Genomic DNA, 26,503 nt, shown 5'->3' with positions numbered 1-26,503 from the left:
CCGCCGCCCCCCCCCCCCCCCCCCCCCGCCCAGCGCCGGGCGTCGAAATGGGGGGGAAAAGGGGAAAAGGGGTGATTTCGGCGCTGCCGGGGGCCAGGCCTCGCCCCGGCGTGCAGGCAGCTGCCTTCTCCCCCCCTCCCTCCTGCCTGTCCTCCCCCCCCCCCCCTCCGCCCCTCCTCCTCCTCCTCCTCCTCCTCCTCCTCCTCCTCCGCCCCTCCTCCTCCTCCTCCTCTTCCTCCTCCTCCTCCTCCTCCTCCTCCTCGCCCCGCCGTGGATCCGCCGTCCCGGCAGGGAGCCGGGCTCGGCAGCGCAGAGCAGGCCTCGGCCCGGCGGGGGAAAGGGGGGGAAAAGGGGGGAAAAAGGAGGGGAAAAGGAAAAAGGAGGAAAGGAGAAGGAAAAAGGAGGGGGAAAGAAGGAATAAAGGAGGAAAAAAGGGAAAAGGAGGAAAAAAGAAGGAAAAATAAGGCAGAAAGAAGGAATAAAGGAGGAAGAATAAAGAAAAAGGAGGAAAAAAGGAGGAAAAAGAAGGAAAAAAGAGGGAAAAGAAAAACGACGGACTAAAGAAGGACTGAAGAAGGAAAAAAGGAGGAACAATAAGAAAAAGGAGGAAAAAGAAGGACTAAAGAGGGAAAAAAGAAGGAAAAGGAGGAATAAAGAAGGAAAAGCAGGAAAAAAGGACTACAGAAGGGAAAAAGAAGGAAAAAGGAGGAAAAGTGGAATAAAGAACGAAAAAGGAGGAAAAAAGGAGGAATAAAGAAGGAAAAAGGAGAAAAAAGACGGAAAAAGGAGGAAAAAGGAGGAAAAGAAGGAGGGAGCGGGGAAGCGGCGGCAGCGAAAGGGCTGCAAAGTAAGAGCGGGGCCGGGGGCACGGGGCCGGGGGCGCGGGGGCCGGGGCGGGTGACCCCCTGCCCGCGGCGGCGGCCTTTGGGGTGGCTTTGGGGGTTTCGGGGGCAGCGGCGGCGGGTTGGGGGGTCCTGGGGTGACCCCAGCCCCGCCGCGGGCCCGGCCGCTGCGGCTCAGCCGGGTGGGGAAACTGAGGCAGGGCGGCACCCGGAGCCCTCGCCGGCCCCGTCCCGCCCTGGCACCCGCCGCCAGGCCTGGACCCGCCGCCCCCGGCCGGTTTTTCCGGCTCCCGCCGCCTCGTCGGTCTCCTACCCGGCTTCTGGTGGAAGATTATTTTATTTTATTTATTTATTTATATAGTTATTTACTTATTTAGTTATTAAGAATATTTATTTATAAAGTTATTTATTTAGTTATTAAGAATATTTATCTACTTACCTATCTATCAAGAATATTTGTTCATTATATTACTTAATAATACTATTTATTTATTTACCTATATAGCTATTTACCTATCTATCAATAATATTTATTTCCGCGCTGCTTATTTATAAAAAATATGTCTTTATTTATTGATGGGTTTGTTTATTAAGAATATTGCTTTATCTATTTATCCACCTACCAAGAGTATTTGTTTATTTACTAACATTATTTATTTATTTATCTGCGTATCTATTCATCTCTCGAGAATATTTATTTACTTATTTATTTACCTGTTTCTCTCTGCACTGCTGGTGTATTTACTTATCACTAATAAATAAAGAGACGCTTACCTGCGGGCGCATCCCTTCCTTTTCGTTCCCCCAGGACGCCTCCGCCCCGGCCCCAAAGAGGTGGGAACGGCTCGCGGGGCACCAACCCCCTCGATTTTCTCCTTGGCTTTCACCGCCTCCCCAAAAAGCTCCTTTTCCCCCCGTTCCCGCCCTCCCCAGCGCCTCCATCACCGTCGATCGGCGCTGCCGCCTGCCTCCCCCCCGGGCACCCCCGGCTCCCGTGGGAATGCGGGGGCTGCGGGAGGGGCGCGAGCGCAGCCTGCGCCGGGCGGGCGGAGGGCGAGGGGCCAAGGAGATCCCCCGGCGAGCCCGCGTGGGCGGCCGTGCCAACTTTCCCAAATCTCTTGGCCATTTAAAAGCCAAATTTCCCAAATCTCTTCCATTTAAAAGCCAAATTTCCCAAATCTCTTGGCCATTTGAAAGCCAAATTTCCCAAATCTCTTGACTGTTTAAAAGCCAAATTTCCCAAATCTCTTGGCCATTTAAAGCCAAATTTCCCAAATCTCTTGGCTGTTTAAAAGCCAAATTTCCCAACTCTCTTGGCCATTTAAAGCCGAATTTCCCAACTCTCTTGGCCATTTAAAGCCAAATTTCCCAAATCTCTTGACTGTTTAAAAGCCAAATTTCCCAAATCTCTTGGCCATTTAAAGCCGAATTTCCCAACTCTCTTGGCCATTTAAAGCCAAATTTCCCAACTCTCTTGGCCATTTAAAGCCAAATCTCCCAACTCTCTTGGCCATTTAAAGCCAAATTTCCCAACTCTCTTGGCCATTTAAAGCCGAATTTCCCAACTCTCTTGGCCATTTAAAGCCAAATTTCCCAACTCTCTTGGCCATTTAAAGCCAAATCTCCCAACTCTCTTGGCCATTTAAAGCCGAATTTCCCAACTCTCTTGGCCATTTAAAAGCCAAATTTCTCAAATCTCTTGGCCATTTAAAGCCAAATTTCCCAAATCTCTTGACTGTTTAAAAGCCAAATTTCCCAAATCTCTTGGCCATTTAAAGCCGAATTTCCCAACTCTCTTGGCCATTTAAAGCCAAATTTCCCAACTCTCTTGGCCATTTAAAGCCAAATCTCCCAACTCTCTTGGCCATTTAAAGCCGAATTTCCCAACTCTCTCCGCAGGAGCATCTTCGCCGGGCTGAGTTTGCAGGAAAACCCGGGCGGGAGCGCAGGACTCCGACCTTTCCTCCAAGCCGCTCCGGCTCCATTGAACCCCTCGATTCCTCCCAGGTTGGTTTGGGATTTTCCCTCTTTCCTTGCGAACGGGAGGCAGATGAAGTCCGCAGGCATCGATGGCATTAATTTTTTAATGGCGATTTAGAGGCGTGAGCAGCCAACGTTTTATTTTTCATTATTTAAACGAACGTTCAGGGATGGGGGAGAAGCACGCCTAAGCTAGACGAGCCGTACCTGGTAGACAAATGGGACTAATATATATATTTTTTCTTGAAATACCCAACTTTTACCTTCTAAGGGAGAGGTTTGGGATGTGGCTGTTCCTGGAGGGACCCGGAGCGTTCCCAGGGGCCTGATCCGGACCCGCTCGAGGCAGGACGCCGCGGTGAGGGTCCCGCTGCTGCCTGCTCCGATGGAGCAGCCAAGCGAGCGGGAAGGGCCGATCCTGGCCCCTTCCAGCGGCGAAGGGACCCGCCAGCTCCCGGAGGAGGCTGTCGGTGGGGAAGAAATGCCGGCTGGCGGCCGGGAGAGCCCGGCGCCGGATGGACAAGCCGCCGTGCCGCGCGGCGGGGAGGTGGACGTGCCTTCCAGCCCCGGCGTGGGGCAGCCGGGCTGCGCCCCACCTCTCCCCTCCGATGAGCATCCGAGGGGAGAAGGTTGGGAGAAGCAGCCTGCGGAGGGTGGGGGGTCCCTGCCGGGTGCCCCCGGGCCCAGCCCGGGTGCCGGGGCGGTGGCGTTACCGGCTGAGCCCCCCCGAGCCCGCACCCCCAGTCGGGAAGCGGAGGCGGATTTTTATTGCGTGAAGTGGATCACCTGGAAAGGCGAGCGGACGCCCATCATCATGCAGAGCGAGAACGGGCCCTGCCCGCTCCTGGCCGTCATGAACATCCTCTTCTTGCAGTGGAAGGCAAGCGGGGCGCGGGGGGGTTGGGGGCTGGCGAGGGGGGATCGGCTCGGCTCCCCCCGGATCGCGAGGGGAAGGGGCCGCGGGACAGTCCCCAGCCTCTCGGTGCTTCCAGGTGAAGCTGCCCCCGCAGAAGGAGGTGATCACGGCCGAGGAGCTGATGGCGCATTTGGGTGAGCTCCCCGGGGACCCCGTCACCCCCGCCCCGCTGCCGGGACGGCGCCGCGCCGCGGTTAACCAGCTCGCCGGGGGCTGACGGCTCTGCCTTGCAGGGGATTGCATCTTGTCCACCCAACCCCGGGAGCCGTCGGAGGGGCTGCAGCTCAACTTCCAGCAGGTGAGGAGCGAGGCCGCCTGTCACCCAGCCCAAAAATCGATCCCCCCCGTCTTGGGGAGCACTGGTGGCCTTGGGCTGCAAGACTTGGGGGGCCAGCCCCCTTCCCGAGCAAGCCCCTCTTGTTTGTGCCCCCCAGAACATCAACGACACCATGACGGTTCTCCCCAAGCTCTCGACGGGGCTGGACGTCAACGTGCGGTTCACGGGCGTCTCGGACTTTGAGTACACGCCCGAGTGCATCGTCTTCGACCTCCTCAACGTCCCGCTCTACCATGGCTGGCTAGTGGACCCCCAGGTGAGCTGGCCCCACGGTTGTCCTGCCGCCTGGCCGGTGGCTTGTGTGGGTCCAGGGACTCACGGGAATGATCCGCGGGCTAGTGAGACGCTGGAACAGGTTGCCCGGAGAAGCTGGGGATGCCCCGTCATTGGAAGTGTTCAAGGCCAGGTTGGACGGGGCTTTGAGCAACCCCATCCCGTGGAAGATGGCCCTGCCCACGGCAAAGGGGGGGTCTCGAGGATCTCCGGAGGCCCCTTCCAGCCCAAACCCTTCCACGACGGGTCCTTCCCCACCGCGGAAGCCACCAGCTCAGCTTCTCGGACGTCCCCGCGATGGAGAGCGGTGGCCCAGCTGCTTGGGGAAGGTTCAGACTGACCCGTCCTCCCCCTGCCCTGCGGTCCTCACCGCCCCGGCCCTTCCCCTCCCTGCAGAGCCCGGAGCTGGTGCGAGCCGTGGGCAAGCTGAGCTACAACCAACTGGTGGAGAAGATCATCACCTGCAAACAGGCCAGCGACTCCAGCCTGGTGAGCGAAGGTAACGGCCCCCCGCCCCCCAACCGCCTGCTTCCCGGGGTCCCGGGGGGGGCTCGACGCCCTGGCCCCGCTCCCACCCCGCTCTCGTCACCCCAGGGCTGATGGCGGAGCAGTTCCTGGAGTGCACGGCCTCCCAGTTGACCTCCTACGGGCTGGGCGAGCTCGTGGCCGCCGTCAGGGAGGGCGAGCTCAGCGTCTTCTTCCGCAACAACCACTTCAGCACCATGATAAAGCACAAGGTGCGGCTCCGGCCCCGGCCTCCTTCCAGCCGGAGGACCCCCCCCAAAACGCTGGCCGGGGCCGACTGTCCCCTCTCCCCTCTCCCCAGGGCCACCTCTACCTGCTGGTGACGGACCAGGGCTTCCTGCAGGAGGAGCGGGTGGTCTGGGAGAGCCTCCTCAACGTGAGCGGGGACAACAGCTTCTGTGACGCCAGTTTTCATCTCAGCCACGCGCCGGGCAGGGAGGGGGCTGCCGCGGCCCCTCCGGACCACCGGCTCCAGCAGAGACAAGTGGACCAGGTAGGGGACAACCGGTGGGGGCGGGGGACACCCGAGTCCCATCCCTGCTCCGGGGGATGCCGCAGGGTTTGGGTCCGCTGTGCTGAGCACCCCCCTCTTTTTCTCTCCATGCCCCCCAGGATTATATGATCGCCCTGTCCCTGCAGCAGCAGCAGGGACAGGACCCCTCCGCGCTCAGTGACCTGCAGCTGGCTCGCCAGCTGCAGCAGGAGGAATATCATCATCATCATCAGCAGCAGCAGCAGCAGCAGCAGCAGCGGCAGCCGGTCCCAGCGCAGGTAACCGGGTGCACCCTCCTGGGACTGCAGCGCAGGGCGCGGGTGCTTCTCACCCCCTCGCCCCCTGCTCTGCCCCAGCGGCCGGTCCTGGGGGGCGGCGGGGCCCCCCGGGATGACGGGGGGGGTCTCTGCGGCTCCTCCCGCCCCCCCAGCCCCCTTCTTGTGCCCGCAGGGCCGCGCGCAGCCGGGCGGCCGGCCGGCCACAGAGCGGCGGCAGCGGCAGAAGCCCGACTTGGACTGCACCCTCCTATAGCACCCCGGGCCCTGCCCCCCGTGGGGGGCACCCGTGGGGGCCCTGCCGTGGCCCCCCGGCTCCTGGCCATGCCGGGGCGTGTGGCGGGGTCCCCCCTGACCCCCCGCTCTCGTCCGTCCCCCGGGGAGACCCCACGGGGGTCCGTGGGGACAGGAGTGGGGACACACGGACACAGGAGGGGGTGTCCTTCCCTACCCACCGCCGGGACCACCCGAATCCTTCCAGTGGCCTTAACACGGGGGGTCCCGCCCGGGGGGTCCCACCCCTCGGTCCCTGCTCCGCGGCGCGGGGGGACGCGCCTCTGGGGGGGACACAGGCACCCCCGTGTCCGAAACGCGGCCTTAGCCCTTGGCAAATAAAGGACTTGTCCCCGTGCACGCGTGTCCGGCCCTCTGACACCGGTGGGGCCTCCGCCCCCCACGGACACGCGGGTTTGGGGGGACTGGGGGGGGCTGGGGGCTCGGGACCCTCCGCACCCCACGGACGCGTGGGTTTGGGGGGATTGGGGGGGGTTGGGGGGTCGGGACCCTCCGCACCCCACGGACGCGCCGGCCGGGCCCCCGCGGGTGCAGTGCGCGGCGCGGCCGGCAGGGGGCGCCCGGCGGGGGGGGCGCGCGGGGCCGGCGCAGGAGCGCCTATGGGGCCTATGGGGGCGTACGGGGCCTATGGGGGCGTATAGGGGGCGTGGGGGGGCGCAGGGCGCGTATAGGGGGCACGCAGAGGGCGCGTGGGGTCTGTCCGTCCGTCCGTCCGTCCCTCCGCCCCCGCCGATCCCCGTCCCGGCGATGGATTGCTCAGGCCTGGCGCCCCGCCTTGCCCCGCCCCGCCCCTCGGCGCGAGCCCCGCTCCCCTCCGGGCCCTCGGCGTTGGCGGTGACGTCACTCCCGCCCGCTGCCTGGCGCGGGGCGCGCGCGGGGCGGGGGGGGGCGGCGAGCGGCAGCGCGAGGCGGCGGCAGCGGCGGCGGCGGCGGCAGCGCGTGAGTGGGGCCCGGGGCGGGGCCGGGGCCTCCGGTGCCCCCGGGCTGCGCCGGGCCCGGGCCCGCGGCGGGGGCGGGGGGGGTCGGGCCGAGGGCGGCGGCTCGGGCCGGGCCGCGGCGGGGGGGGGGGGCGCGGGCCGGTTCCCGGTTCCCCCGCGGTCCTGCGGGCCCGGGGCGGGGGCGGGCGGGGCCGGGCCCGGCGGGAGGCCCTGCGGCGGGGGGGGGGGGCGCCCCGGAGCCCGGCGGGGGCCCCCCCCCCGTGCTCCCGGGCGGGGCGGGGCCGGGGGGAGGCGGCCGGCAGCGAGGCCCCGGGCCCGGCCTTCGTCCCCGCCGGGCCGGGGTGTGGCCCCCCCCCCCCCCGGCCGCCCCCGGGTCTCTGCCGCCGGCGGGGCCCCCGCTCCCGGCGCCCAGCGACGCTCCCAGCCCCGCTCCTCCTCCCGCCCCGGCCGCTCGGGGTTTCCTCCCGTCGCGGCGGGAGCGCTGCTCGGCGGCTGGGGGGGCCCGGTGCCGGTGCGGCCCCCCCGCCTCGGCCGGCCCCGCCTGCGGCCCCGGGACATCAGCCGGGCCCCGGGGGACGCCGCCGGCCCTGACCCGGGCCTCACCCGCGGCCTCCCACGCACCGGCTGCCCGCCCTGCCCGTTACCTGCCCGCTACCTGCCCGCCTCCCGTTCGCGGCGTCGCCCTCCCGGCCCGGTGAAGCGGGACCCGGGGCGCGCTCCCGCCTCGCCTTGCGGAACCGGCCCCTGCGGTTCCTCTTCCCCCCCGTCCGGAGCGAAGCCGCCCCGTCCCTCGCCGAAATCCCTGCTCGGCGGCGGGGATTCGCCTCCCAGGGGCCGGGGCCCCCCGACCCCCGTCCCGGCCGAGCGCGGCTCGCGTCCGATGCCGGGAGGTGCCAGGGCGGAGGGGAAGGCAGAGCCGGGGTGCCCTGACCCCACGCCAGGGGTGGCCTCCCCGCTCGCCGACGGCGCTGGGCTCCCGCTCCCTCCCCGTGTGCCCGTCGGGAGCCGCATGGCGCCTTTTTGAGGCACAAAGGTGCTCATTGTGCCGCTGGCAAATCCCTAATCCTGCGCCGCGCGGCCGCCTGGGTCCGGCTGCCCGGCCGAGGGGCGGCGGTGGGCTCCGTGCCTCGGTTTCCCCCCGGGCCTTGGGCTGCGTGCCGGGATCAGCCCCGGGATGTGGACACAGTGCTTGGGAGAGCAACGGTGCAGGGGGCTTCCCCCTCCTCTTCATCCCGCCGCGATCCCGGGGTCGTGCCGGTCCCCAGCTGATGCCACGCCGTGCGATGCCATCGGGGGAACCAGGCTGGGGAAGTCCCGGAGGCCGGGAAGCCGGTTCCTCCCTCCGGCCGGTGCCAAGGATCTGTCCCACTGTCTCGCTCGGAAGCGAGAGCCGGCCCCAGTTAATCATCACCCGCTGAGCGCTGCGCCGCAGGGAGCAAAGTCCCTCTCTGCCAGAGCCGAGCGCCCGGCCGCTCTGTGCGGCGCAGGGGGGATTTCGCCGGCCCGCGGACCCTCCCCGACACGTGGCTTGGCCGGGGGCTCGCCAGGAGCTGAGGTGCCGGGTCCAGCCGGGGCGTCGCGGAGCGCGCCGGCGGCACCGGCCAGCGGGAGACGTGACCGGCCGCAAGCAGGGACCGGGGTCGGAGCTGCCACCTCCGCGGGGCCTCCCCGCTTCCCAGGGGCGTGAGGTGCCCCCTCACCCCGCCCTCTCTTTCCTCCCCCCCAGCATGTTCCAGACCTTGTACAGCTATTTTTGGTGGGAACGGCTCTGGCTCCCGGAGAACGTCACCTGGGCCGACCTGGAGGACCGGGATGGGCGGGTCTATGCCAAAGCCTCTGATCTCTACATCACCCTCCCCTTGGCCTTCCTCTTCCTCGTCGTCCGGCACCTCTTTGAGACGTGAGTCCCTTCCCTGGGGTAGGGGGACGCCCTGATCCGGCTCTCCCTGCGCCCCCGGGGCTGCGGAGGCGCTGGGATGAATGAGCCCCTGGATGCGTCACCCGGAGCTCAGCCCGGCTGCGGGGGGCTGCGGCTCCCCGGGGTCCCGCTGCTGGGGTGCACTGGGCCCCCCCAGCCCGCGTTTAGGGCCAGGCACCTGCCTCCGGCGGCCCCGCACAAACCCGGCTTTGTGCATCCTCCGCCGCCCTTATCGCGGCACGGTCGGCCGCGGGCCCCGGCGGTTAAGGAGCGATTTGTTGGGCAAACAATGGCGAGCCGAGGCCGGGAACAGACGGGGCTTTGTTGGGACGGCGGGAGAAGGGGGAGGCAGCCTTGGCCGGGGGGGGGTGCGGCCCTGCCGCTTCACGGGGGCCGGGCCCCCAGCCCCGGCCTGGCAGAAGGACCTGGGGGATTCCCCCGTGGTAAACCCCGCCTTGGGGAAGCGGCAGCGGGATGGGGAAACTGAGGCACCGACTGGCCGTGGGTGCCTGGGTGGCTTTGATGGGGCCACGTCAGCTGGGTGACACAGAAACGGGGGCGGTTTATGTCCCCCTGCTCCTTCCCCAGGTACGTGGCCACCCCACTGGCCGGGCTACTGAACGTCAAGGAGAAGATCAGGTTAAAAGCCACCCCCAATGCCGTGCTGGAGAAGTTTTATGCTGCCACCACCAAACACCCCAAGCAGGTGAGGGGACGGGGGGGCCCCAAAAGGGGCTCGACGCGGCTGGGGAGGGTGAACGGCAGAGCCGGGGCACCGCGGCACGGCGGTGACGTCCCTGCCGTCCCCCAGGCCGACGTGGAGATGCTCTCAAAGAAGAGCGGCTGCACGGTGCGGCAGGTGGAGCGCTGGTTTCGCCGCCGCCGCAACCAAGACCGGCCCAGCCTGCTCAAGAAGTTCAGGGAGGCCAGGTGAGACCCCGCGCCCGGCGTCACCGTCACCCTGCGGCGGGTGGGGCTGTGGGGGCACCCGCTTGGCCGGTAGCCGCCCTGGGAGGGTGGCATACGGGATCGGTGGGTCCGTCCTCCCTCCCTCGCCCCGGTGCCCGCCTGAGGACCGTCTGCTTCCTTTTTCCAGTTGGCGATTCACGTTTTACCTTATTGCTTTCATTGCTGGCATGGCTGTGATAGTGGATGTAAGTATCGGCCCCCCCGCGCCTGCCCGGCCCCCGTGGCCCCCCGCCCCCTCTAACACCTCTCTTCTCCCCGCGTCCCGCAGAAGCCCTGGTTCTACGACCTCCGGGAGGTGTGGAAGGGATACCCCATCCAGGTGAGCGCCCGGCGCCCTCCCATCGCCGTCCCACGGCCCCTCCTGCCCCCAGGAGCTGCCTGGGCGGTCAGAGATGGGGCCAGGAGCCCCCGGGGCGCGGGGCGGGGGGGCTCTCCGGGGTTGCACGGCGTCTCTGGCACCCGTGCGGGTTTGGCTGGCGCACAGGGAAGGGGTTTGCACGCCCGTGGGGTGCAGCAGGGTCCCCGGGACACCTGTGGGTCTGGCTGGTGCCCACGGAGGGGGATTGAGCCCCCCTGGGCGCACGGAGGACCCCCCAGCCTGTGCCTTGGCTTTCAGAGCATGCTGCCCTCCCAGTACTGGTACTACATGATCGAGCTCTCCTTCTACTGGTCCCTGCTCTTCAGCATCGCCTCCGACGTCAAGCGCAAGGTGGGCCGCGGCGGTGGGGCTCCCCGGGGACGGGGGGCAGGCGCGGGGACGTCTTGGCAGGGTTTTCTTTGCCGTCGTGGTGGGCGTTAGGGACCCGCGGGCTGGGAGGATCTGGGCCTGCCGTAACCCCGGCTCCCCCTCCTCTGGGCGCAGGACTTCAAGGAGCAAATCATCCACCACGTCGCCACCATCATCCTCATCAGCTTCTCCTGGTTCGCCAACTACATCCGTGCAGGGACACTCATCATGGCCCTGCACGACTCGTCGGACTATCTGCTGGAGGTACGTCCCCCGCCGCGCCGCCGCGGACGTGGCCGCGTCCGCGTCCTCTCCCCGGCTCACTCCCCCTCTGCCCCTGCAGTCTGCCAAGATGTTCAACTACGCCGGCTGGAGAAACACCTGCAACAACATCTTCATCGTCTTCGCCGCCGTCTTCATCATCACCCGCCTGGTCATCCTGCCCTTTTGGTGAGCGCCGGTCCTCGGTGAAGGGGTGGGGAAACCGAGGCACGGGGCGGGGAGACCCACTGGGGCCGGGATGCCAGGCCCTGCCCGTGACAGAGCTGCTTCTGCCGGCAGGATCATGCACTGCACGGTGGTTTATCCGCTGGATCTCTACCCTGCCTTCTTCGGCTACTACTTCTTCAACTTCATGATGGTGGTGCTGCAGTCGCTGCACATCTTCTGGGCCTACCTCATCATCCGCATGGCCCAGAAGTTCATAACTGGAAAGGCAAGAGGGGGCCCGGGGACGGCGGGGGGCTCCCGGTCCCGCAGGGAGACGCCGCTGCGGGGCGAAGGCGCCGTGTCCGGACCCGGCCGATGCGGCTGGGGGTGGACGGAGGGCGCGGGAGCGAGGGGGAGGCGGGGGGTTTGCAGGGGAGACCACGACGCCGGGCTGCGCTCGGCTTCCCGAGTCCTGGGCGGGGAGGGATTGGGGATCGGGGCGGAGAGGGAGCCGCGGTGGTCGCGAGGGGGGAAGCCGAGGCACAGCAGGAAACCGGGGCGCCGCTGACCGGGCCCCCCTTCGCTCTCCCCCCGCAGGTGGTGGAGGACGAGAGGAGTGACCGTGAAGAGACGGACAACTCGGAGGAGGAGGAGGAGGCGGCGAAGAACGGGCCCCTCTCCAATGGCCACCCCGTCCTCAACAACAACCACCGCAAAACCGACTGAGCGCCCTCGCCCTGTCTCTGCGCTGGCAGGGGCGGCCGGGGCCCCGCCGGAGGCCAAACCTGTGAGATGTCAAATCCCACCGCTGCCACCCTCGCGTAGCGCCGAGGTCCCCGTCCCCTCCATCCTCTCCCCTCCCCGGTCCGGCCGGGCAAACCGGGGCCCCCTCCCGGCCCCCAGCCCCCTCCGTCCCCTCCTCCGGCGAGGGGCCGCGGCGCTGGGGGCGGCAGCGGTCGCCGCTTCACCTCACGCTCACCGTTGGTGCCCTTCCTGCCTTTCACCTGCTGCCTTAATCCACCGCGGTGCCCCGGGACGGGCAGAGCAAGGACGGCTCCCGCCAGCGTCCCCCCGGGACGGCTCCTTCCCCTCCTCGCAGCCCCCGCGGATCGGCCGTGGCCGGAGAGCTCGGCTCCAGCCCCTCGCCGGGCTCCAGCCCTGCCTTATTCCCCCTTTTCCCCACCATCCCTTCGCCGGCGGGGAGCGCGTCCTCAGCTGCCTCGGCAAACGCCGGGGAAAAGCCCCTTCCCCGACCCGTGCCCGGCTTCGCTGCCGGCACCGAGCGAGGGCGGAAAAGCCGGCGCGTTCCCTGCCCGGCGCGCTCGCGGGGCTGGGGGGGAGGCGCGGCGGGGCCCTGGGCCTGGCGGGGGCGGCGGGACGATGACACTATGGCGGCGGCGGGGGAAGGAGGCTGCGGGGTTTGGTCACTACGAGCGGCTCACGAGGAGCTGAATCCTCTCGTTTCTCTTCAGTAAATGGGTCCGAGCCTCTCCCTCGCCGCGGCCTCTCCCGCTCCCCTCCCCCGCTGTAACAGGACAAATTTGCAACTGATTTTCTTTTTGTTTGTTTGTTTCTATTTATTCGGAAGAGGGAAGGAGCCGGGCCTGGCTCCGTCTCCGCATCCACCCGGGATGCAGCGAGACCTCCCAGCGCGGAGGGGTGGGGGAAAAGGACCATTAACCAACGTCAGACCAAAACGTGTTTTGTTGTTTTTGTTTTTTAAAAAAAAAAATGTTAAAAATATTAAGTTTAAAAACTAATAAACTTCAGTATAAAATTGAAGGCTTCTGTGGCTGGCGCAGCGGCCCTGGCCCCGGCGGGGGCGATTGCTGGGGCGCAGCCCCCTCGGCTGGCGTTCAGGCGCTGCTGAAAGTGGGCGGATTCGAGGATTTTGCTATTTTCCATTCCCCCGCCCCGAGAGCTCCGCACCTCTTCAGCCCCGGAGCCCCGGCCCCGGCGAGCGGCCGCCCGCCTCGCCCTGCTGACAAAGCCGCCATTCAGGCGGACGCCGAGGATGGGAACTGGAGCGCGGAGGCCCCAGAAAGGTGCTGTGGTTCTTCTTTTTTTTTTTTTAAAAAAAAGGGGTTATTTGGCATGGAGAAAGGCCGCCTTGTGCGAGCGCGGAGGGGCGCGGGCTGGGCGCGGGTTTGGGGGGCGGCTGGAGCCCGCGTTGCTGCCGCCGCTCGCCCCCGGCGCGGGGCTTTGCAGCGCGGCAGCGGGCGACGCCAGGGTTGAGGCCGGTTTGTAAAAATCTGCCTCTCTCTGCCCGCGTTCGCGGCGCTTATCGAACCCTTTGGCTGCGCAGGTACCAGCCCTGCCCGAAACAACCCAACCCAAAAGCCAAAAGCCAACCCTTGAGCTTGCGCGGCGCGGCCGGGGAGGGAAGAAAACGCGTTTTCCTCGCGGAGCCGCCGCTGGCTTCGCGTCCGGCAGCCGGCCCAGGCTGGCAGGCGCCGCCCTCCCCGGCTCTGCCCTTCCCTACCCCAGCCGCAGGTGCCCAGAGCGAGTTCGCTTTGACTGAGTCAAGTTCAAGGCTGTCTCGGCTGCACCGGTGCGGCGTTTTTAAGCCGAACGCCGTATTTTGAGCCCGCGGTTACAGCCTGGGACGGTGGGAGGCGGCGCTCGGCATCAAATCTGCTCCCTAGCCAGAAAAGTTCAACTTCTCGTTCAGTTTCCCGAGCGGAGGATTTAACGCGCGTTTGCGGGGCTCAGGAAAGGCGCCGGCGCCCGTGGGAGCGCGCTGCCCGTCCGGGCCCGGCGCCGCGGGCAGGGCTCCCGCTCGCCCCTGGAACCAAGGATGGAGTGGCTCGCTCCCGCTCTGCCAGGGGGTTTTGCTGTGTCTGAAGTTCAGGGCAATTTTTTTTAATAGAAAAACATAGTTTATTGCTTTTAACAATGAAAAGATTCTTTACAACATATCACAGTTGAAGACAGATGCTTTTTTTTTTTTTTTTCCCCCACTTAAATTCACATCACCGCTATAAATCCAGCTTGGTCCGCTCTCGCTGGGCCCGTCTCCACCGCCCTCGCTCCCTCCCAGTCCGGTCCCCCGGCTGCAGGGACATCGGCAGCTCGGTCCCGACCGTGCAGCGCTTCCCCGGAGCCTTGCTGCAGCGTTTCCTGCTGGCAAACTGGCAGCGACACCAGCGCGAGCCGTAGCTGCCCAGGGATTTGCGTCTGACGTTTGGTGGAGAGCTGGAAGAGAGCAGGAACGGCCGCTCGCCAGCAGCTCGGGCAGGTAACGGCTCGGCTAACGGCCTTTCCTGCGGCGCCGAGGCAGAGCCTGTCCTCCCGCGGGGCGACCGCAGCCCCCGGGACGCGGGAGAAGCAAAGCTCGTGGCGTCGGGTTTGGCCTTCGTCCGCGCCAGGTTACGTTTCTGTTCCGTGTCCATCTGCCACTGTAATTTTCAAGCGAACGGGAGAACTCGAAGCCGCCGTTCTCGGCTCCGTTAACGGTTACTATTAAACAACCACCTCTCGAGAAGAAACTTTACCCTCACAAAGGGAAAGTCAGCACCAGGCCTGCGGTCAAGAGGGATGCGGCGGGAGCAGGGGCGGGCTCACAGCAGCCGCCCTCGGCACTCGATCGCCCCGCAGCAGCACAGCAGCTCTTTGCCTTCCACGCTGCCCACTTCGTAGTTGTAATCCCAGGTCAGCTCCGTGCCGGCTCGTATCCTCCTGGGAAATCGGAAAGCACAGGCTGGGAGAAGAGGCCACGCCAGAAAGGAGGCGACGCCAGACCCCCCGCTAGCAGAGAGCGACGCTTACGGGTGACCTCTCTGGCCAGGGCGGCGCGGCCCGGCGTCCCCTGGGGCCAAGGGTGAAGCAGCCGGCGCGGCTGCCTTTGGCTCCACGGCGAGCGAGGGGACAAAGTTCCCCGCTGAATCGCTCCCGCGGGGCTTCGCGGAGGAGGCGCCGCGCTCGCGGTGCCCCGGAGGCACGTGGCGGGGATCCCCCGCCGCCCCGCGCTGCCCGCAAGGGTCGCGACTCAAACGAGCCGGGCAGCCGGCTGCTCCGTGCTCCGCTCTCCCCTCTGGAAAGGTCTAAAACCGATGCAAATCGCCCCGGAATCTCCAGCAGAGAAGAGAGTTCCTCACCCAACTCAGCTCCGAGCTCCTCCCCGCTCAGGCTGGTGCGAAACTGGGGAGCAGGGTTACCAGGAGGAGGAAGCGCCCGGCCCGCACGGGTCGCGCAGCCCCGGCCACGGAGCGGGGTCCGACCAAGCCCCGTGAACGGGCAGCCCTTCCCCACGCGCGCCGCGACTCACTTGCTGGCGAAGAAGGCGACCCAGGGGAAGCGGAGGTCGTGCGTGTCCACAAAGACGTTCTGCACGAAGAGGTTAGGACTGCAGCTATGCTGTACAGGAGCGGAGACAAACACAGTGAGCGCCTTCCTGCGTCAGGAGGGATGCAGAGCAGCCAGCAGTAAACACAAGCCATTATAAACAAGCAGCGTTCCCGATTTGTCCGCTGCATCCAGCGTGAGCCTGCTGGAACAGGACGCGCTGCCTCCCCTGCCCGCACAACCCGGCGCGAGTCACGAGATCCACCCTCGCAAAGGTAACGGTGGCTGGAAGGCCCGGCTCGGCCGTCCCGCCGCCCGCGCGTCACGGGGCCGGAGCAGCCGCCCTATTTCCCTCGCGGGGGCGGATCAGCCTCCCAGGCCGGCTCTTGTCCCGTTTCTTTTTACTGTATTTATCTAGTCCTGGGGAGGAACGGGCCCGCTGAAAGGACAGGTCGCCCCAAATATCTCCCTTTCCCTCCTCGGCTGCCGAGGGCCGCTCCCCGTCCGGCCCCTGCCAAGGGCAGCGACTCACGTTGAGGTACCGGCCCAGGTTCCCTTCCAGCTTGGCGTCGATGATATAACAGGACTCCTCTCCGTCGTAGAACTGGCGGGTGGTTCTGCGGACGGGCGCGCTCTCCCCCTTCTCGGCCGCTGCCATGTTGGTTGACTTGATGGCGATCCCGTGAGTTGATTTCAGGGCAAAGCCGCGGGTGGATTTCACCGCCACCTGCCTCTTCACGGGACCTGCCGCCAGAGAAGGACAAACGCCGCCGCGTTTTTCGCTCCGTCTTCCAGAAGAGGAACCCCACAGCAGCGCTGCTGGCCCAAGGCGCTCTCCTCTTTCACCCAGGGGTAAGAAATCCCCCAGGGATGCAGAACGAAACCACCCCCCTGGGATGGCTCCTGGCACTCTCCCAGCTCTCCGCTCGACCCGGCGAAGCCTGGAGACCCACCGTAAGTCTCTCAGTTGCTTTTTCTTAGCTATCCACAAATATCTAGTACTGGGGGCCTGGGTTTTGCAGTTACGTCTCACACGACACGTGGGGAAGCGTCAGACCTCGGTCGTTAGACACAGCCCAGGGGTGCCTGGCGCAGGACGCACCACGCTCACGGCTGCTGCGTCCTCATCAGCCCTTTCCCGGTGGCTTCTGGCCCAAATTTCTTGCCGTACTCGGCCCCCATTGCTGCCCCAGCAGCTGTCCTCACCTGACCCTGACGAGGGGTTTTTCTTGTCGTCCCCTTCCTCCTCCTCGGAGCCGGAGGAAATGGTCTGGATGTCGTCGCTGTCGTTGGTGGTGCCCTGGGCCTGCCCCGCCACCGCCTGCCCGTTCTCGCCCTCGCTGTCCGTGCTGCTCGACAGGGTCAGCACGTCCTGCAGAAAGGCGTGAACAGCTCGAGCGCAGCTTGGGCCAGGGCAGAGCGTCGCTCCGTCGCGTTCCAAGCGACGTTCGGGGCTCCCTTTTTTCCCCAGCGGCATTTTGCTCTCTTTTAGCAGAGGACCTCTGTGCGCTAAGAAACCCTTTTTAAGTGGATCCCCCACGCGGACGCCGCGATCAGAGCTGGGACGGGACAGAAGCCCCATCTCACAGGCCAGTGTTGGAAGCAGCAGTGGGGTTTCAGGGGTTCCTGCAGCACCCCGACTGCCAGAGACTCGTCAGCCCGCACCCTCAGGTGCTCTGGGTTTTGCAAGGAAGGGAGAAAACCCCCAAAACCAAAGACCGTCCCCCAGGATGGCCTCCTAGACCCGGCTCTGCCCAGCAGCGGGTCCCTGGTGCGCGGGGGATGCCAACCAAGGCGCCACGTCCCATTACAACAGACGGCCCACCACCACGCTCCCCTCTTTCCTGGGCTTTCAGAACCACGGAAGGCTCCCACTGTCTGAAGAAAATCAACCCCCCTCCAGGCAATCACAACTAGGAACCACACGCCCTGCGCTGGTGCTCAGCTGGGAATGGAAGTGGCACAGAAACAACCCAAAGTGAGGTTCAAGGCCTTCATCAAACCGGTTTGGAGCTGTGAGGCAGAGCCGGGCCCGCCCCTCCCAGCCCGAAGGATCGCCGCTTACCTCCGCGGCGGGCTGCGGGGCGAGAGAATGCCGTCGGCTCTGGAGCAGGGCGGTCTTGCTCGTCGGCCTCCGGATGCCCTCCAGTTTGGGAGGGCTCGGGTTGTAGCCATACATCCTTCCCAAGTCGCTCAGCCTGTGGGGTGAGGGCAAGAGCGGGTCACGCTTGCCTCGCCAGGGAGCCCCTCCGCGGGCCAGGCAGAGACGCAGCAGCTGAGGGAGGCCGAGCGCTGGACAGCACTGCCATCTCCAAGCGTTTCACTTGCCAGCGCACACCGGGCACAGCCCGAACCCTCCCAGCCTCGCCGTTTACTCTGGCCGTGGCATCCGTAGAGTTAAGGGGCAGCCCTAGAGTTGCGGCAATTCATTCAGAGCGATATTTGGAAATAAAAAGCAGGAAGATACAGCTTGAGGAACCTTACCCGGGAATTTTGCTTGGATCTTCAGGTTCCTGCAGAGGGGAGAAGCACAGAAGATTAACATCTCTCCCTTTTGGAGCACTCTTCAGCCCGCCTGTGGAAACGCTCCCCAACACCAGCCCGGGTGCGAGAAGCGGGCCGTCCCCACTGCTCAGCGTGACACCCGGTCCGGGGGTGCTCCGGAAGGGCCAAGTTACGAGCACGGGTCTCCCACCCTCCGCATCCCACGCAGCGGCTCTCCCGGTCCCCTCTCCAGCGCAGGGGGTGGACAGAGGCCACCTCCACCTCCCCGTTGTCCCCAGCCCTGTCTGAACGCCCTCCGCCCCCGCGGCTCCCTCTCTCGGAGCTGCACAAGCGCGTAGCACCCGGGGCGGCAGGGATGTTCAGCTCAGCTCACGCTGAGCGACTTCTTCCCAACCTCTTGTGCCACAGCCTCCCCCAGGACAGCGCCTCCCTACCCCACCACAGTGGGCCAAGCAAGCAGGGCAAGGGGACAGGCGCCAAGCTGCACCACGGTCCACCTAGCCGTGCTGTAGGGCAGAGAAGCCATCCCAGCAAGAGCACGGCTGAGGCACATCTCTGCCTCTCAGTTCCCTCATCCGCGCTCCCAAGGCAGGGGCGAGACCCCTCTCCCAGCCCCACAGCCCTCCCTTACATCTTTCTTCAATGCTTTTGACTCTCCGTCCACGTCGCCCAGGGCAGAGGTGCAGGCCTTCTCTCTCTCACCGGGGAGTTCCATTTTGCTGGCTTTGGCTTCGCCGCCTTCGCTCATCTTGAAGGAGGAGGCGCTGTCATTGTCCTGGAAGCCGTCAGACATGCTGTTGGAGCTCAGCCACGAGGCCACTTTGTTCTTGGAGGTCTCCTCCGACACCGGCAGCTTACAGGAGGCAGCCACCGCTGTCTCATCGTGGCTGATTTGCCGGGTGAGTCCCGAGTCCTTGGAGGCCGTCTCCGACAGCCCGTTCTCCTTCTGGCCCCGGGTCTGCCGTCGCGTGGCATAGCTGCGCCATACCGAGCTGGTGCTGAAGTCCTCGTCCTTGCAGAAGTTGTCGTCAGAGCTGTCCTCGTTGGACTCCTCCTGCTCCTCAGTGCCTGTGTTTTCCTCCTCTTCGTCCTTGAGGTCCACCCCGCTGCTGTCAGAAGAGCATTTTGCATCGCTCTCGTAGCCCTCCTTGAAGTTCTCCACGCTCTCGATGTGATCCAGGTTTGCAAAATATTCGTCACCCATCTCTAACCCCTCTTTGTCGGCAAAGTCATCCGTGAGGATTTTCCCTGGGGGTGGGGAATAGAAAACTAAGCATGAGTTTTCCAGGGATGATATTCCTACCCCATAAACTTTATCCTCCCCAAAGGCTCAGTGAGGAGCGAACAGGACTGACACCCCCTTATTCCAAAAGCCGGGCTGGGAAGGGACAACCTGCCACCCTGATACTGGGGGTAAGGCAGGTCTGAAGCACGTGGCTGATCTAAAGTGGGCCCTTGCTAACATCCCAGTTTCCAGCAAGGCAATCTCTAAAGGGCAATTCAAACAGGGCGACGGCCTTTTGGAGGGGAGGGTGTAGCACAGAGGCAATATTAAGGGCAAGAAACCAGAGCAGCGGAGCTCAGGCAACGCCCGTGGTTAGTGTCATTTCAGAGTTAACGCAACCATGCTGCGCAACTTCTGCATTTTCGTGGTTTGTGCCGCCGTCCCGATGGCTGGTGGGATGTAAACAGGAAGCAGGTACGTGTCGATTCGCCCCTGGCGCGCAGAAACGGCTCTGGGCATCCGAGCACTTCCCTGCTTTCTGCAGTATCTCGTTTCAGAGTCGGGCAAGGGAGGGGCATCCATCGGGAAATCAAAGCGCTGCAAGTTCATCATCTAAGTTTTCACTTTCCTGTCCCCTTAACGAGGGCAGGAAGAGCTTCACACCCGTTCTGCTGGGTTTTGCATTTAGCGATAAACAAAGCCTAGATCTCAGGCCTGACACAGGCTTGACACAACCAGATCTTTTCAAATACGTATTCCCCCCATTAGCCAGAACAAAGCAGACTCGTATCTGAATACGCGTCACCACTGGCAAGAGCACTGGCTCAACAAAGGCTTTTCGCTCACAGCGCCTGTTTCAAAACCAAGAGGCTTCTACCTGCTTGTTCAGCAGGGTGAGATCCTACCTGCGTAGATGCAGACAAAAGAGCCTTTAGCAATATCATCAAGGCAGCGAATGCCCCAGCCTTTGTTCTGCGTCTTGAATAACTGCAGTCGGACTTGGAGCCCGTGCTGGACCAGGCGATTGGTGCACATGTTAACGTTGCACTTGCACCTCTTGTTACACTCGTAAACTCTGAAAGAAAGGAGAACAGTGACACCTTCCCCGAGAAAGCCATAGCCCAAGACGGGGTGTTGCACCAGTAGCGATGCAAAGGGACTCGCAGCAGCCACTTGAAGCTCAGCAGAGCAGGGAGAGTGCAGTTGCCAGGCACTACGGTCATGCACAGAGACCCCGGGCCACACATCAGCAGATGAATCGAGAAGAGAGGCCGGTTTTCAGGAGGTGCACTTAGCTCCGGGAAATACTGCCTCTCTGATAGCACCAAGTTTCCGGGGCTGGGATTTGTGAGGGAAGGAGAAGACGCAGGTCTACTCACCCTGTCGGGAGGCATTCTTCCAGCCTTTTGTGCTGGTATCCTGAATTGGGGTTGATCTGCCCACCTGGGGTGCAGCCGGTCGCTTGCACCGTCAGCTGGTGACAGGCACACTTCGATCTAGAGAGACACACAGAAAAACCCACCCCAGAGGTTAGTTTTACCCACCGGTTTTGCAGGAAGGAAAAGAAATCACATCTTTCTGCACGCATATACACGGAGAGACGGGCACAGAGGGCTTGACCTGGAGTCAAACCTGTGACCCGCCAGAGCTGCGCGGGCTCAAAGCGCAGAGCAGGTCCAGCCTGGGCTGTTACTGGGGCAGGCGGCACAGCCCAGCCGCTGTCCCCCACCCTCCGGGCCCAGTGGCACACGAGGAGTCACCTACTTGTCTCTGCAGCCGTCTTTGCAGTCGCAGCCCACGAGGAACTCCCAGCTGGTGTTGATGTAAACCCCTTTGCCGGGGATGCGTTCTTTGCTGTAGGCCACCTGCGGAGGCGGGGTGTTATCGATCTCGTTGACGCAGGACAGCGGCACGTCCTCCCGGCCCTTGGTAATGTCTGCGATGTAGTAGAAGGGTTTGTAGGGCTGGAACTTGCGATCTACCAGCACATACGGGTCCAGGCAGAACATCTCCAGGAAAAGGAAGTCGCAATCCGTCTCGAAAAGGTAGCGTTCGATCTCCTGCATGGTTCGCAGGCACAGCCCACACGGGGTCTTGTAGAGGACGTGGAAGCCCATCTTGCGGTTAACCCGTCGGCGGGCCGTCATCCGTCGGAAGTCGTAGAGCAGCGGGATGAGCAGGGGGTTCTTGCTGCGGTACTGATCGCTGCGGATGGGCCGGACACGGGACAGGCAGGTGTAGCTGCAGACGTGCGGCAGGTAGAAGAGTTTCTCCAGCGGGGCTCGGTAAGAGGGCTCGTTGGGCACGCGGTCCATCATGCCATGGAAGGCCTGTGCTGTGCCGCTGCCCGCCTGGCCGCTGGAGAGCCTGTTCCAGGAAAAGGGACACACTGAGCAACCGCGGCTTAAGGAAGAGCGGTGCTTTCTCCTCAAACTGCAAAGGGATTTTAGGCACTTAATTCCTATCAAAGCAGACGCTAGTTACGCACCGGGACACCCCGTTGGCTTTGCTGCTGAGTCCTCTTAGACACGAGCCCCAACGTCCCCTGGGGCAAGGCCGGGCAGGCCCCAGAGGGAGCATTACCAGCAGCAGAGAACACAAAAAAAGCCCCAAATCAGAACTAGGGAAGCAGAAACAAGCACAAGCTGGTTGTGGTCGCGGAACTGGGATCAACAGCTTCTGTGCTGTGGATTGACTGCCACAGAGCCACCGCTGTGGAAAAGCCACCTGCAGGTTTACATTAATAGCAGCTCTCCCTGGCCCCAGGAAGCTTGTAGAAACAAGAGTCCTCTAAAAACAAGCAGTCGGAGGCTTTGGCCAGGGTCCCACGGGGGTAAGTTCTGGTCAGAACTGATAAGAGACCCTCCAAGCTCAAGCCAACAACAAAACGTAACGGACGGTTGTCTGGGAGGGAGAACAAGGTAAGAGGAAGACAAATGCTCAGGACCGGAGAAGGTGGCACATGAAGGTGCCGGTCCATAACAAAATAAACCTGCGCTAAACCAGCATCCCAGACTCAAAGGGACGCAGGGATTTGTACTAAGTGCGAACGAGCTCTGCTTACCGATGCTGCTGGGACGCACCGGTCCGTCCTGCTGGAGGTGTATCGCTTAGGACAGGCGAAGAAGGTGACGACTGCCCAGAGCCCACGGAGCCAGGACGGAAGGAAGTGCTTTTTTTGGCCACTTGCTTTCTCGACTGGGCCAGCTGACTGTCGGAGCATCTGCACGAGGGAAGAAGGGAGGCGATTTGCAAGACGCACACGCTCACAGAACTGGTAGGATTTAGGCAGACAGGGGCAGTCAAAATAACACTCCCTCACGGAAGTCAGCAACGGTGCCCCATCCAAGAGAAACCGAGCGGATTTTTCCCTAACGAGTGTGAAAATCAGCTCATTTCTGACTACCTGTGCTACAGTGATCCCGCAACAACCCCGACCAAATGCCAGAACTCATTTAAAAATTACTTCTGACATACTGCTATTTATTTGGAAGTGAGGCATGGGGGCGGGAGGGAGTATAACGAGGATGCCCAAGGCCTTCATTTCAGGAAGCCAGACAAACCCGCACACGAAGAAACCCCTGCAACAGCAGAAACAAGAGTTTACGGAGGCTCAATCAGTGCTACAGTACTGAGCAGTGGGAGGAACACGAAGTACAGAGGACTCTTTTGTCCGTACCAAGTAACAAGATAAGATTGTGCAAGGGAATGTACTAACATCACTGAGGAAAGGGCTACGAGGGGCTCCCAAACACCTCTGCAGCCGATGAACAACATCGGGAAGGTGGGAGGCACCTGGAAGACACTAGCCCTCGCACCCTGAGAAAACAACAGCAGAGATTTTCAATCCATTTATACCGATTAAACAGAAAAACACCCCAAACCAGCTACCGGTTTTCCCACAAGTGGAAGAACGTAGTTATGCTATCAGGGCAGAAAGTGGGGAGACAGTGAGAGCAGGAGGGGGCGACCGTTTCTGCAAACACCTGCCTTAAAAGCAAGGTGTTAACACACATTGCAAAATTCAAGAGCAAGAGAAAAAAGCTTCCGTCAACGGGCTTTAAACAGTCAGAAACGGCTGACAGCAGCTCCCTGGCACCGCAGAAGAACTTGAAAGTGAGACTAGAGAGGGAAGAGAACCAGGCCTTCCTCAGAGTAAACAAAACACCAGAGTGAAGAAACCATTCTCCCAGTTTTAATAATATAAACCAATGTGTTTTTAACCCAACAGTATCCCTTGGGACAGCGGGGACATGGATGTAGTACGCTGCCTTCAGTCAATGTTAGAAAACAGTTGTCTTTAAGCAGTTCACTATTTAACGGCAGGGCAGGGAAACATCTGTAGTGTCTGCTTGTATTAGACCTGAAAACAAGATCCTAAAGTCAAAGCCTCTGTGGGGAGAGAAAAAAAGAAGTGTTTCTTGTAACCACTGCGAGGACTGTTAAATGGACAAGGAGAGATTCGGCAGCCAACGAGTCTGCAGGCTGGCTGATTGCTGCGGTCCAACTTTATCGTCTTCACGCCGTGCCATTGCACATCCTTCCTACGCCCTCGGCAGCTCAGGGTGGCCTAGTGTCAGGGCAGCAGCCCAGCTCCTCCTCTGCTCGCAGGTGGGGCCCTGGACTGACGGCGGAGGAGCCGGCGTTGCATTTCTCACGCTGGAGCAGGCCGCCTTCAGCATCAGCCTCTCTTCTTGGTCAGGTAAGAGGTGAGGAACAAGGCTCTTATGGCTTCGACTCTCAGGTCTTGGTCAGAATGGCACAGGAGGAGCATTTCCAAGTTAGCCCCCATATCCAGGGGCAGAACGGGTGATATTGCACTGGTATTTGGAGAGGAACCCCCTCCTGAGAGCAGAGGCCGGGGGCAGGCGGGGTTTCTTAGATGCTGCTACACCTAGGGAGCATCCGGTGAATAAAGCTTCACCTGCTGCACAGGTTCCTTACAGCTGGGACATCTCCTTTCTCCCTTTTGCCCGTGCAGCAAGGCACAGTCACAGCAGAAGACATGCTGGCAGGGGGCCAGGCGTCCATAAATTCGGATAGGAAATCCACAGTGGTGACAAAAAAGAACCGGGACAGCATCTCTCTCCCCTAGAAAGTGATTAAAGTCCCAGAGCACATGCTCAGGCACCCTGGCGTTCTCCAACACGCTCCCTCCGTCACAAGGCCGAGTTCCTCCTTCGTCCAGGCCTCCTTCGGCACTAGCCTGCACCTCCGAGAACGTCCCGCTTGGGCCCCTGGCAGCAGGAGGCACGTGTGCGACTTGGCCGTGGCTGAGCTTTATCAGGTTTGGTCCGTGACCACCGAGACCAACCACTGATCCCGAGTTCTCAGTGCCTCGTAAGTCATTGAGGTCTGCGAGCAGGTCAGTCCAAGTGGAGGAATACAAGGCAGCCGGGGGCCAGAGCCTGGATCGTGACACGAGGGAGCAATTCAGATTTTCAGAAGAGAAGGAGCAAACGTTCTAACTTGGAAATACATCAAGTGCGAAGCTTTAGCCCTGAGTAAGAACACGGCATTCGGCTCAGGGAGTGCTGGGCTGTCAGCTCTCCCACCCTCAGTTACTCATCCAGCAGCCTTTATCTACGGTTTCCCCCAGAAGCATGACTAAAAGCAGCTTGTGTAACCAGGAAACAAGCCTAGTCATGGAGGAAACCCGCACCTGAGGATTCCTCTGCACAGAAAGGGTGGTGCCGGAAAGAGCTGAGCACTGGAGACGAAACGCAAAGGAGGCAGTGGTGGGAGCAGAGAACTGACTCAAGTACTTACTCCATCTCAGCAGGCTGCGGAGAAACGGACCGTGCAGCCAGCGAGGCTGCCTGCATTTGCTCTAAAGCTTTGTACTGGGTACCAGCGCCCGTTAAATCCTGCGTGTATTGCACTACAGGCCCTTTGCTCCTGACAGCACCTGGTGGGGAAGGGGAAAAGGCAAAGTATCAGCAAGAAAAGTCTCTACCGTCTACCAAAGTTTGTTGCACTTGCCACGAAATATTGATTTAGTTCCGGAAGGCAACCAAAACCGAGGGATTTGCAATTAACACCAGGCCATTGGCTGAGCTCTGAGCCACAGCCAGCCACCCCAAACGGATTCTGGCCACTTCACACATCTGCAGTCGGGTTTTGCGGCATCTTTATGCCAAGAGAAAAAGCCCACTGTAAATCTTAAATCTCCAGGAGTTCTGCTAAACAACCCCCACCAAACCCAAACAAAACCCAAACCAACGCCCCCGCCAACCCACAATGCGTTTATTCAAATTCCAGGATACAAACTAAAGAAAAAGATGCCACACACCGACATTGGGACGAGTCCTTGCTTGTCCACTTTGCTTCTTTTCTTGGGTGGAGGCTGTGGAAGTTTTCATGCTGAACATGGGCTCGAGGCGTGTGGAACCCCGGTAAATCCACTCACAGCGTTTGTCGTCCTGCAGCAAGGAGAAGGCAACACTCACAGCACCTACGGCAAGAGCTTCCAGAGGTACAATACAGGCCTGGGAGGCAGCAGCGTGCTTTTAGGGTGAGCAGAATCGAATGGAAAGGAGGCAAAGCATTGATCGGAAGGCTCTTGAAAGACCCATGCGGCCAAGAGAGGACAAAGGCAGTAATTCATCGCATCTGGGGGAACGCTGAATGCAAACCAAATCGAGAGAAGAGGCCCAATACCAAGACCCCGAACTTCAAATGCGGTTCTATTCTTAGCCCAACAACCGACTAACGAGGCACTGTGGGAGAAACCAGACTCCCTCAGGAGCCAAGCCAGCTCCTCAGCACAAACCGAACCTGCTCTAGGACAGGGAGGTTTGATTTGCACAATGTCTTCCCCAGCCCCAGCGGCTACGCAGTTATCTGGAGAGGAAGGGAGCCACGCGGGCACAGAGAGTACGGCTGCTCCCTTCCTGCAATCTGTAGAATTTGAGCAAGCAGAATATCACAGCTTCTGCTCGGTTTCTCTCCCGCTTCTCAAGCCAGCACTCGTATTTGGACAGAAGACACGGCTAGGTGTTTACATCAAGAAAGGCACCAGGATAGAATACCTGCAGATGATGGATTTTGTTTCTTATTCATCTACCACTTCAAAGTGTCACATGCAAAATGCTTTAAAAGGCTTTTGAAGCTTTCGTCATGCAAATGAAAGTCTCACCCTCACATCAATGCACAGCAGAAGCTGGCAGCCTAGCTACTACGCGAAATACCTGCTTGCTCCAGGACCCTGTCTGACGTTAGCAAGGAAACCGGACTCCATCGGCCCAACAGTCAGCCCCCGCCAGGCGCAAATGTAAGCCCGTCTTCCCCCTCCAGTGGGAGAAGGGAAACTGCCCTACCAGGAAGAGGATTTTGACCAGACTGCCATCCACTTCTTCCACTCTGGATTTCCACCAGGTCCCTTCCCACTCCGTTTTGATCAGCTGGCCGTTCTTCAGCAGCACCATGGGACGGTTGGGGTAGGCCGTGATGTACTCCTCAATGAAATCACGGCAGGAAACATCCTCTATGTCCTCCCAGGTCTTTTTCACTGTTCAGAAAGGGATGGACAGGAGAAAGGGAAGAGGAGGAAAGACTTTTACAAAGAGAATCT

At 62.0% G+C, this 26,503-nt stretch overlaps 3 protein-coding genes across 4 annotated transcripts in view; 2 read left to right on the top strand and 1 right to left on the bottom strand.

The window, feature by feature from the left end:
* Positions 1 to 233: 233 nt before the first annotated feature.
* On the top strand, positions 234 to 6,264 carry MINDY1 (MINDY lysine 48 deubiquitinase 1). Its single transcript, XM_082333256.1, has 11 exons — positions 234 to 847; positions 2,742 to 2,849; positions 3,094 to 3,702; positions 3,815 to 3,872; positions 3,972 to 4,036; positions 4,173 to 4,331; positions 4,745 to 4,847; positions 4,943 to 5,085; positions 5,175 to 5,366; positions 5,486 to 5,644; positions 5,817 to 6,264. The coding sequence occupies exons 3-11, from the start codon at positions 3,208 to 3,210 to the stop codon at positions 5,895 to 5,897; spliced, it is 1,455 nt and encodes a 484-aa protein (XP_082189382.1). The 5' UTR covers positions 234 to 847; positions 2,742 to 2,849; positions 3,094 to 3,207; the 3' UTR covers positions 5,898 to 6,264.
* On the top strand, positions 5,570 to 12,698 carry CERS2 (ceramide synthase 2). Of its 2 annotated transcripts, none has more exons than XM_082333259.1 (11): positions 5,570 to 5,644; positions 8,600 to 8,773; positions 9,380 to 9,497; positions 9,603 to 9,721; positions 9,888 to 9,945; positions 10,029 to 10,079; positions 10,377 to 10,469; positions 10,623 to 10,751; positions 10,831 to 10,937; positions 11,049 to 11,202; positions 11,514 to 12,698. In XM_082333259.1, the coding sequence occupies exons 2-11, from the start codon at positions 8,601 to 8,603 to the stop codon at positions 11,640 to 11,642; spliced, it is 1,131 nt and encodes a 376-aa protein (XP_082189385.1). In that variant the 5' UTR covers positions 5,570 to 5,644; position 8,600; the 3' UTR covers positions 11,643 to 12,698. The 2 variants fall into 2 exon arrangements, with proteins under 2 accessions (XP_082189385.1, XP_082189384.1); XM_082333258.1 differs by lacking the exon at positions 5,570 to 5,644 and adding an exon at positions 6,780 to 6,874.
* Positions 12,699 to 13,851: 1,153 nt separating this feature from the next.
* SETDB1 (SET domain bifurcated histone lysine methyltransferase 1) overlaps positions 13,852 to 26,503 on the bottom strand; it is an 18,761-nt gene continuing 6,109 nt past the window's right edge. Inside the window, exons 8-21 of the mRNA XM_082333260.1 lie at positions 26,250 to 26,440; positions 25,223 to 25,352; positions 24,700 to 24,838; positions 21,995 to 22,153; positions 20,695 to 21,297; positions 20,310 to 20,426; positions 19,836 to 20,005; positions 18,337 to 18,953; positions 17,685 to 17,713; positions 17,266 to 17,398; positions 16,407 to 16,572; positions 15,733 to 15,944; positions 15,184 to 15,272; positions 13,852 to 14,594 (exon numbers count right to left, since the gene is read on the bottom strand). Coding sequence (XP_082189386.1) covers positions 14,477 to 14,594; positions 15,184 to 15,272; positions 15,733 to 15,944; positions 16,407 to 16,572; positions 17,266 to 17,398; positions 17,685 to 17,713; positions 18,337 to 18,953; positions 19,836 to 20,005; positions 20,310 to 20,426; positions 20,695 to 21,297; positions 21,995 to 22,153; positions 24,700 to 24,838; positions 25,223 to 25,352; positions 26,250 to 26,440 — 2,873 coding nt within the window. The 3' untranslated portion in view covers positions 13,852 to 14,476. The remainder of the gene's footprint in view (positions 14,595 to 15,183; positions 15,273 to 15,732; positions 15,945 to 16,406; positions 16,573 to 17,265; positions 17,399 to 17,684; positions 17,714 to 18,336; positions 18,954 to 19,835; positions 20,006 to 20,309; positions 20,427 to 20,694; positions 21,298 to 21,994; positions 22,154 to 24,699; positions 24,839 to 25,222; positions 25,353 to 26,249; positions 26,441 to 26,503) is intronic.

Source organism: Platalea leucorodia (genome assembly GCF_965183815.1).
Source record: "Platalea leucorodia genome assembly, chromosome: 24".
NCBI lineage: Eukaryota > Metazoa > Chordata > Aves > Pelecaniformes > Threskiornithidae > Platalea > Platalea leucorodia.
Note: the sequence above shows the minus strand (reverse complement) of the source record. Positions and strands in the feature narration are given on the sequence as shown.